General features: G+C 55.9%; 2 protein-coding genes across 7 annotated transcripts; one reads left to right on the top strand and one right to left on the bottom strand.

Moving 5' to 3' along the window:
* Positions 1-329: 329 nt before the first annotated feature.
* LOC113616831 (zinc transporter SLC39A7-like) lies at positions 330-3,058 on the bottom strand. The gene is made up of 7 exons (XM_027100194.1): positions 2,948-3,058; positions 2,228-2,636; positions 1,970-2,138; positions 1,755-1,808; positions 1,476-1,619; positions 1,187-1,327; positions 330-993 (listed from the first exon to the last, which is right to left on the bottom strand). Exons 2-7 carry the CDS (start codon positions 2,630-2,632, stop codon positions 545-547), a joined length of 1,362 nt encoding a protein of 453 aa, XP_026955995.1. The 5' UTR covers positions 2,633-2,636; positions 2,948-3,058; the 3' UTR covers positions 330-544.
* A 136-nt stretch (positions 3,059-3,194) lies between these two features.
* On the top strand, positions 3,195-9,937 carry LOC113616829 (retinoic acid receptor RXR-beta). Of its 6 annotated transcripts, none has more exons than XM_027100191.1 (10): positions 3,195-3,650; positions 4,321-4,568; positions 5,063-5,219; positions 5,584-5,763; positions 6,900-7,072; positions 7,463-7,592; positions 7,796-7,928; positions 8,044-8,135; positions 8,454-8,559; positions 8,671-9,937. In XM_027100191.1, exons 1-10 carry the CDS (start codon positions 3,410-3,412, stop codon positions 8,816-8,818), a joined length of 1,608 nt encoding a protein of 535 aa, XP_026955992.1. In that variant the 5' UTR covers positions 3,195-3,409; the 3' UTR covers positions 8,819-9,937. The 6 variants fall into 6 exon arrangements, with proteins under 6 accessions (XP_026955992.1, XP_026955991.1, XP_026955993.1 ...); XM_027100190.1 differs by having other exon boundaries at positions 8,032-8,135; XM_027100192.1 differs by lacking the exon at positions 8,044-8,135 and having other exon boundaries at positions 3,288-3,650.
* The last annotated feature ends 274 nt before the right edge of the window (positions 9,938-10,211 follow it).

Here is a 10,211-nt window from a genome sequence, read left to right as displayed (position 1 = left end):
CTCGTTTCTAGAGGATCTGTTGTTAACAATACAGGCATACCTCGGAGATATTGTGAGTTCAGTCCCAGGGCATCACAATAAAGCAAGTCACATGAATTTTTTTGGTTTCCCAATGCATATATTTACACTATCCTGTAAGTGTGCAGTAGCATTATGCCTACAATGTACGTAGCTTAGTTAAAAAATACTCTACCGAGGGCTTCCCTGGTGGCGCAGTGGTTGAGAGTCCGCCTGCCGATGCAGGGGACGCAGGTTCGTGCCCCAGTCCGGGAAGATCCCACATGCCTCGGAGCGGCTGGGCCCGTGGGCCATGGCCGCTGGGCCTGCGCGTCTGGAGCCTGTGCTCCACAACGGGAGGGGCCGCGGCGGTGAGAGGCCCGCGTACCACACACAAAAAAAATACTCTACTGATAAAAAATGCTAACCATCACGTAAGCCTTCAACAAGTTGCAATCTTTTTGCTATAGTAACATCAGAGATCACTGATCACAGATCAACGTAACAAGTATGATAATAACGAAGTTTGAAATGTTTCAAGAATTACTCAAACTGTGACACAGACATGAAGTAAACTAGTGTTGTTGGAAAAATTGTATCCATAGACTTGCTGAAGCAGGGTTGCTATAAATTTGTAAAAAACGCAATATCTGCTAAGTGTAATAAAGGAGTGCAATAAAACGAGGTATACCTGTAGTACAACTTGTTCGGAACTAACGGGTGGCAGTCTGGGTTTGGGGTGGGTTAGCGGGGGATAAAAGGCTTGAGGCAACCATGTTTGGTGCACACCTTCACCAACCTGCTTTTTGCTGCAGCCAGACTGGACCAAGATGGCAAAGTCCCCGACTTCATGGGGCACTTCATGTAGCAGAACAGTCATTGTGGTCAGGATCCCCAGTCCCCGACCCCCTCGAAACGAAGCACCAATGGCCAGACCATCCGTGAAGTTGTGTGCCAGGTCAGCAGCCAGATTCAGGTACCCCGATACACGTAGGTCTTTTACAGGACAAAAGGAAGATTAAACGATTAGAGGTATTCATCACCCCTAGTCTCAGTCCTGATCAGCCTCCTAGAGACCACTTCACATCCAGCCTCAGTATTTTCCAGACACCTGTGATCACCCATAGTGCTGTTCCATGTGATTCATGATGATGCCCCTTGCCCAAGCGTATGCAACGCTGGCCCTCACCTGAACCTGCTTTTTCCTCTTCAGAGTTCTGAGGTTTCACTGGCCTGTCTTTGGGCCTTGTGCTCCCTCCTCTGCTTTTCCTCGACCCCCCTGCTTCCTTTTCTTCTTCCTCTGAGCTCTGTTTCTCCTTTGAAGGACGCCCTGAGGGAAGAAAGGAGTTGGTAAGAGTGGAGAACAGAGATTTGCCAATATGTCCTCATAAGGGTAGTCTTCTTCCACCTAAGAACCATAAAATGAGGAGATTCAGAGATGGCAAGGTGGCTTTCAGGAAAGTTGTTCCTGGGCTCACCCTGTCTTCCATGTGTGTGACCGTGAGCGTGTCCATGTCCGTGTCCATGTCCTCCTTTCACATGTCTCACAAATTTCTCCACCACGAGAAAGGCGACAATTCCACTGAGGACCCACAGTCCCACAGACAGAATGGGGCCCTGTCCTAGGAATGGATACATTGAGACATTAAGGGAGATTTTGATTTCAGACTCTTCCTCCCCAAGCACAAGAGAAGAATAGGGAGGCACAGACCTTCCCCTGCACCCCAACCCCACGTCTTCACCTGCCCCTTCCTCACCACTGTGGGAATGTCCATGTCCAGGCTGCTCCAGAGGGTGGTGAGAATGAGGTTCTGGAGGAAGGGAGAGACAAAGCCAGATGAGGAAATACCCCAACCAAGGGGTGTATATTTGGGAGAATATTGGAAGGTCAGGGATCACAAAGGGGAAAGAACCCTCTTGTCCAAAGCATGAAATACATTAAGATTTAAGGTAGAAGCTAGAGATCACTTACCCAGAGCATGAGGGATGAGGTGCAGGAAGGCATCTCCCAAGAGCCCACCCGAAGCAAAACTCAGCAAGATCTGGAGCAGAGAGCGGTGCCGAGGGGAGTTTGACTCCACGGGGATAAGGAAGAGGACGAAAAATGGAGCTGCAGAGATCAGCACTGTGGCCCCCAGTGCCTGGCGAGGGAGAGTCAGGGGTCAAGTGGTGTGGGGTTTCCCAACAATCCCGAACCAGTCCCCCTCTGCCCCATCCCCGGGGGACTCACATAGGCCCAGAGAGTGACAGTGTCCAGGTTCTGTTTGATGCCTGGAGCCCCAGACTCCTCATAGATTGCATGGCTGTGCTCATGATCATGTCCATGTCCTCGGTGGTAGACGCTCTCATGAGAGTGGCCATGACTATGGCCATGGTGCAAATCCTCATGCGAATGTCCATGGTCGTGACCGTGGGTATGCCCATGCCAGATGCTCTCATGAGTGTGGCCAGGGGCATGGCTGTGTCCATGGTGGAAATCCTCATGTGAGTGCCTGTGGCTGTGGCCCTGGAAGTCCTCGTGCAGGTCTTCGTACAGGTCGCCATGACCCCCGTGTCCGGCCACTAGCAGCCCCAAGGCCGCCCAGGTCAGCAGTCCCACGGCCACCCAGTGGGGGGCCCCCAGGCCTCTGGCCATCACGCTGACCAGAGGGACAGAGATAGTGACTCCACTTGACCCTCAACTCTATATCTATGCGGGGTCCGCTCTACTCCGCTCGCGCCCTCCGTCCACTTCTATGGGCTGCTTCCCCATTCCATCCTGTCCCCACCCACATTGTTCCCAAGACTCGTTTTCTTTATCCGGAACCCCATCCCTGATGCAGGACCCCCAGGACACCGCTCTAGGCTTTGATCCTCCACTATATGGACTCTCTGCGCCCTCGTCTCTATGACCCACTAAATGAAGAAAAAGGCCTGAAAAGGACGGTAGGGAAAAACAGGGAATTCTCACCGGCTCCGGGATCCTCTCCTTTCCCGGTTTGCTCGGACGTGGCAGTCCCGCCTCTAGCTCCCGCGAGAACAGGGAGTTCCGTTCTACCTTGGTCCCAGTACCTTTACCAATATGGCGGCACTCCGGTAGTGGTGAAGCCGTCTAGCCCTGGCGCGCATGCGCGGGTGTGGAGGTTATTTGAGGGGACGCTGGGCTAGGCGGGTTAACAGGCGGGAGGAGACCGCCTCCTCCGTTTCCAACCAGACGAGGAGGCGGGAACTAGCGCGGAGACTTCCCGTCTATACCAAGATGGCTGCCACATCGGCGCTGTCATTTTGCTACAGAGCAGAGCGAAGCGCTTAATTCGACCCGGTTAAGGCCAGAGACTTTTTCTCTGGGGCTTCCTCGTGCTCAGCTAGTCCAACGATCAATCCTTGGGAATCCCTGGTACCTCTTCGGTATTCCTACACTCAGCCAGGAACCATGTCTTGGGCTGCTCGCCCGCCCTTCCTCCCCCAGCGGCATGCCGCAGGGCAGTGTGGGCCGGTGGGGGTGCGAAAAGAAATGCATTGTGGGGTCGCGTCCCGGTGGCGGCGGCGACGGCCCTGGCTGGATCCCGCAGCAGCAGCGGCGGCGGCGGCGGCGGTGGCAGCCGGAGAACAACAAACCCCGGAGCCGGAGCCGGGGGAGGCTGGACGGGACGGGATGGGCGACAGCGGGCGGGGTGAGTGACCTAGCGGACGGACCGGCAAGCCAGTGACCGCGTTATCAGCAACCCCTTCCCCCCCCTCCCCTGGTGTTCTTTCCCAGGCGCTCCCGCCCCCTTGTTTGTAAACACGCGTCCCCTCCCTCCCGAGGGCCTTAGTGCCCTCCCCCCGGGGCGGGGCGGGGAGGGGGAGCTTCCGCTCTTCTAGCGGTGGCCGCTCGAGGCCCTGCACTACGGAGGTCCAAGGCGTGGGGCACTAGTCCTCGAGATTGAGGACTCTGGACGTTTGAAGGCAAATTCTGTGTCCTAGGAGGGGTCTCTTCTGCCTATCTCTTTTCCCTGCACGTTCTGGCTACGAGCTGGGAGTGGAGGGGCTGACTGATCCACCCCACGTGCTGCCCCACCCACACGAGATGCGTCTGGCTTGGGGTGACCCAATGCATTGTTTGGAATTTGCCTCACCCGAACGATCCTCCTCTGTTAGCCCCCTTCTCTCACCACGATTAGGAGTTAAGCCGTTGTTTGACAGCAGGGTGCCTCTGGACTTGGGAAGGGGTGGGGTGAGGTGGGGGCGCGGTGGGGGGATCAGAGAGAGAATTAAAGGCTCCGGTTGGATGATCGAAGACTCATTTTCTCTTTTTGTCTCTTCTGTCTGTGTGTGTCTGTGCCTGTGTGTACCCCTCACCAGACTCCCGAAGCCCAGACAGTTCCTCTCCAAATCCCCTTCCCCAGGGGGCCGCTCCCCCTTCTCCTCCGGGGCCACCCTTACCCCCTTCAGCAGCTGCATCCCTTGGAGGCTCTGGGGCTCCACCCCCACCCCCGATGCCACCCCCGCCACTGGGCTCCCCCTTCCCGGTCATCAGCTCTTCCATGGGGTCCCCTGGTCTGCCCCCTCCAGCTCCCCCAGGATTCTCCGGGCCTGTCAGCAGTCCCCAGGTGAGAGGTTGTGACCCACTTACTGCCTCTCCATTTTCATTTCCTTGTTTTCCTGGTGACCTAGATCCTTGTATGAACTTCCCCATGGCCCACTGACCTTCCAGGCCTGTGGTCCTTGTGTGACCCCTGGCATTTCTTGAGGTGACTGAGCTTTCAGTGCACGCCTCCTCCCCAACCCTGTAAAAGAACCCAGCTATTCTTGATGTCCCTTTCATATATCAGTGATTTTTTGCCCTTTTGGTTCCATCTACCCTTCTGAAATACAAGCCCTTCAGGGCCACTGTGTTGCACAATTTCAGGGGGACCTTTATGTCTCATCTCTTCGGGGTTGTACTCCAGGGGTGGCCCTTCCCGGGCACTGCAGTGTAAATAATGTCCTTTGTAACGTGCAATGCAGGGCCCTGCCTAGGTGGTAGGGAATGATGTCCCTCCCCTCTGAGAGATTATCCTTCCCAATGAGTCTCCCTGTGACTTCCCTATTTCCCCCAACCCAGATTAACTCAACAGTGTCGCTCCCTGGGGGTGGGTCTGGCCCCCCTGAAGATGTGAAGCCACCAGTCTTAGGGGTCCGGGGCCTGCACTGTCCACCCCCTCCAGGTGGCCCTGGGGCTGGCAAACGGCTATGTGCAATCTGCGGGGACCGAAGCTCAGGTATGGGGCTCAGAGGACCAGCAGAGAGGAAGAGAGCGTGTACCATTTACCATCACCTGTGGGATTCCCAGGGGCTCTTGAGGTTTGGTTAGAGCAAGTGAGCTGGGGGAGGTCTGATGAGAGTTAAGGACCCTGCAGCTCAGATTTGGTGGGGGGGGGTGGTCAGAGGGAAGAGGGGGCTGGCATAGGGTTTTCGAACTGTGAGAAGAGTGGGACTGGATCATGCCTCATGTCCTGGTTCCCCATCTCTCTCTTTGGCAAACACAGAGCAGACTTCAACTAAATTTGCTGGGGGGAGGTGGGCAAGAGTCCTAGTGGCACAGGGTCTACGTGCAGTCTTACTGCTCTTCCTGTCCCCTCGCAGGCAAACACTACGGGGTTTACAGCTGTGAGGGCTGCAAAGGCTTCTTCAAGCGCACCATCCGTAAGGACCTGACCTACTCGTGCCGGGACAACAAGGACTGCACGGTGGACAAGCGCCAGCGGAACCGCTGTCAGTACTGCCGCTATCAGAAGTGCCTGGCCACCGGCATGAAGAGGGAAGGTAAGAGCCTGCCCTACCCAGGCCTCCCAGTCTACCCTGTGGGAGGAGAGGGAGGAGGGGGAGGGAAGACTGCAGGGACTATACCTCTTAGGAAGGCTGGACTCCTCTCTCTCCTCCAGAGGGCGATATTTGATTCCGTCTCCCCTGCTCATCAGCCCTCCTCTCTGGTACCTTGACCTGGTGCCTTGAGTTTCCTTCTTAATGGTTCTGCTTCTGTGGCCTCTGCCCCTCTGACCCCTCCCTGGTCTGGTGCTAGGGTAGGATAAGTTTTCCTTCCCCATGATGGGTTTCTCTAGCTCCCCTTCTCTAACCTGAGTAATTCTTCCTCATTTTGACCAAGTGCTTCCACTCTGGTCTCCATCTCCCTATTATCTGTGTTCTCTCTTCCAAACTCTGGGATTCTACCCTCTTAAGCTGCAGCCTTTACTGAAGACCTCAGGGCTTCTTCTTCTTCTTCTTTTTTTTTTAATCTCTATCTTTTCTTCTTAAGCTTGATTCTGGAATTCTGAGAGAGATACTTTAGGGAGTATATGTTGGTCACATCCCTCATTTTAGAGAAGATGAGCCTGAAGCCTGGCTTTCCCAAGGTCATGCAACAAAAGAGTGGCAGGTCTTGGATCAGAAGCCACCCCTCTGAAGACCCAGGCCAGTGCTCCTTTTCCTGCTTTTTTGTTGAGTCAGAAGAGCACCAGATTTGCCATCAGGCACGCTTAGATTTGGACATACGACTTGCTATGTATTGTGTGAACTTGGGCAAGCTGTTTAATGAACTGCCCCCAAATCGTTATTTTTAAAAATGGGGTCAAGAGCTCACAGGGTCGTTATGATACTTGAGTGAACGTGAAAGTGTGCTTGGCACGTTTCCTAGTATGTAGTAGGCTCTCAGTTTAAATACTAGCTTTCTCCGTAATTCCTTTACCCACCCTTTTACTTCTTCTGGGTTTATTTATCTGTTCTTTTATAAGTCTTGCTTCTGGACTGCCACAAATCTGCCATGGTTTCCAGTGACTTCCCCAATTTCTATAAATATCTCCTAAGGGCCATGAGACCCTGATAAGACCCTAAGGACATTTTGGAATCTCCTCATGGCTGGCTGCTGACTTTCTACTTTTTTCTCCTTTCTCCTTCTCCTTCAGCGGTTCAGGAGGAGCGTCAGCGGGGGAAGGACAAGGATGGGGATGGGGAGGGGGCTGGGGGAGCCCCCGAGGAGATGCCCGTGGACAGGATCCTGGAGGCAGAGCTTGCTGTGGAGCAGAAGAGTGACCAGGGCGTTGAGGGTCCTGGGGGAACGGCGGGTAGCGGCAGCAGCGTGAGTGCTGGGGTCAATCTACACTTCTTCCTGATGGGGGTGGGGAGGCGGGAGTCTAGGTCTGTTCTACCTCCCCCTCCCCTCCCTTCCCCTCACAACCCATCTAACACTGCCGGGGACGGAAGTGCCGCCAAACAAGGTCTCTTAGACATCTGAGGTAGGCGTGATAGCATCCTCCGTCCCCACTCCCAAAACAATCCACTCACAGAACCACAGGCAAGTCCCAAATTAATAACTTTTCCTGAATGCTAGAAGAGGAGGAATTGGTTCAGATGGGGCTTGAAGAGAGACTACAAATAAGGAGGGGGTGTCAAAAGCCTCTTATGGGGTTGGGGGGGCTCCCAGTGTACTTCCAAATCTTCTATAACTCTCACCCCTCCTCCCCTGCAGCCAAACGATCCTGTGACTAACATCTGCCAGGCAGCTGACAAACAGCTCTTCACACTTGTTGAGTGGGCAAAGAGGATCCCACACTTTTCCTCCTTGCCTCTGGATGACCAGGTCATACTGCTACGGGCAGGTCAGTGACCTTGGACTCCTTGAATCTCTTGTCATTTGACCCCTCTTGGACCTCCTGACCTTCAGGGACCCCAGCGGCCTTACCTTGCATACTCAGAGAGCCAGTCTCATTGACCTCGCCACCCCTTCTTCTCTTCCCCTGATGTGCTTTCAATCCCATGGCCTGATCCCTGGCGCGTCACCCTTGCCGCCCCCCACCCCCAGGCTGGAATGAGCTCCTCATTGCCTCCTTCTCTCACCGATCCATCGATGTCCGAGACGGCATCCTCCTCGCCACAGGTCTTCACGTGCACCGCAACTCAGCCCATTCCGCAGGCGTGGGAGCCATCTTTGATCGGTCAGTGGCCCTCGGCTGGGCTGGCCTGTCGGTCGAGGGGGTGGGGCTATAGGCTGGTCCGTGTCCAAGGCTGGCTGAGCTGTGACCTTTGAGTGACCTGCAGGTCCCTCTCCAGGGTGCTGACAGAGCTAGTGTCCAAAATGCGTGACATGAGGATGGACAAGACAGAACTTGGCTGCCTGAGGGCAATCATTCTGTTCAATCCAGGTAAGAGGAGGATTACCCCCGTCTCTCAAGACCAAGGCAGCCTTGGAGCCTCCTCTTCTTCGGAGACTCCTAAGTTACCCAGCTATCCCCCTCAACCTAGAAATCTCACAGCTGACAAAGAAGAACCCACATCTGCTGATAACATTCCCTTTGCAACCCCATCCCTCAAACCCATTGTGCCCTGCTTCCCTTGCCAGGCATCTGGTGAAGGGCGTGTAGGTGGGGCCCAAAAGGGACATCGTGTGGGCCACACCTCCACATTTGTCCTGATTTGATTTGCCCTCCTTCCTCTTCCTCCTCTCTTCCCTGCCATCCCAGATGCCAAGGGCCTCTCCAACCCCAGCGAGGTAGAGGTCCTGCGGGAGAAAGTGTACGCGTCCCTGGAGACCTATTGCAAACAGAAGTACCCTGAGCAGCAGGGCCGGTGAGAAGGCGCTGTGGGGCTGAGGGGCTGTGGGAACCGAGGCTCCTGCTGGGGTGGGGGTAGTGCCATGTGGCTCTAGCTCTCACTCCATGTCTCCCATTCCCTCCTCAGGTTTGCCAAGCTGCTCTTGCGTCTTCCTGCTCTCAGGTCCATAGGCCTTAAGTGTCTAGAGCATCTGTTTTTCTTCAAGCTCATTGGCGACACTCCCATCGACACCTTCCTCATGGAGATGCTTGAGGCTCCCCACCAGCTGGCCTGAGCCCACACCCAGACGTGGTGTTCCTCACGCTTGAGGAGGGCACATGGGCAAGGGACTCTGAGCCTTGGGGCAGGGTGGGGAGGGACCATGTTCCTAGAATCTTGGTGGGGTGAGGAGCATAGGGCAGAACGGAGACCTCCAACGGGGGGTCCCTAAACCCTGCAAGGGTTTGCTTGGCATCCCAAGTCAGAGGGGACCCCAGACCACTTTGAGGGCTGGACCTCTCCCTTCAGTGGCCTTGAGTCTCTGAATTTGTCTGGCTCCGCCATGATCTGGGGGTGCTTTCTTACCCCTGGCCTGGAACGGCCTCTCCTTCCCCCAGCACAGAGCACTGGCCTTGCTCCCAGGACCTGGCTTCCTTCTCGTCTTGCTTCACTTAGCCCCCCATCTGAAGAATGGAAATGGGAACTCCCACAGAGATGGATATTGGGGGGCAGGCCCCCCAAACGGATGGACATGGGAGTAAGGCTCTGACAGGCCTTCCTCCAACCAAGCCTGGCAGATGGGGGCTTCTCTGGAATAAGGAGGGGCCCTGTCGCTGTCCCATGTCCAGAGCCCCCTCTCACGCTTCACCTTCTGCCGTCAGACTGAAAAAGAAAAAGGTGGTGGTGGCTAAGGGGCGGGTGGAGATGTAGGAACCCATGTGCTATTTTTAATTTTCTCTGAGGATAGAGACTTGCAGTTAGACTCAAAGAAGTACTGTACTTTCCCAGGTTGACTAAGAAATGCCAGTGGTGGAGGTGGTGTTCGGGAAAGGCAGGGCCCTGAGGTGGTCTGCGGGGCTGGCTCTTCAGCACTGGCCTTCCCAGCCCCCTCCCCCACTCTTTCCGTCTGGCTTGGGGAAGGGGCCTGGGCTGTGAGGGCGGGGTGTGGGGAAGTGGCTTGGTGAGTAGTCCTCAGACCCTTCCCCTCCCAGCTCTCCCCCCAGCCCGGGGCACACACCTTGTAGGCTGGGGGCACAGGCTCCTGGCCTCAGAACTGAGGGGAGATGGCCCGCCTGCAGAAATGGGGTGATGGGGCTGCATGATTTTTGCCCTGCGGCTCTTCTCTCCGGGGTTCCCTTACCCTCTCTTTCACTCACATAAAATCGCTTTCAAATTAAAATCGCTGTTTTCTGGACTGAGGTGACTGTATGAGGGGTGGGGCAGCGCCGCACCGGGCCGCGTGTGGGAGGGTATCCGGTCGGGAGCTCCGGACCGGCTCCCTGGACGCCGCCGCCGCCGCCTAAGTTCCCTGGGGCCTCGGAGGCGGGCGCAGGGTGGGGGACACAAGGCGCGCTTTGTCGCGGAGGTGGGGGGAGAGGGTGTGCCAGCCTGGGGGCGGGGCCGGCCGGAGGGATGGGGGCGGCTGACTCTCAAAGGCGCCTTGTTCGCGGGCGCCCTCCCCAGCGCCA

The sequence above is a fragment of the Aethalodelphis obliquidens genome, unplaced genomic scaffold, assembly GCF_003676395.1.
Source record: "Aethalodelphis obliquidens isolate GAN/ISIS:26980383/991018 unplaced genomic scaffold, ASM367639v1 scaffold602, whole genome shotgun sequence".
In the NCBI taxonomy this organism is placed as follows: Eukaryota; Metazoa; Chordata; class Mammalia; order Artiodactyla; family Delphinidae; genus Aethalodelphis; species Aethalodelphis obliquidens.
This window is presented reverse-complemented; position numbering and strand designations above follow the sequence as displayed.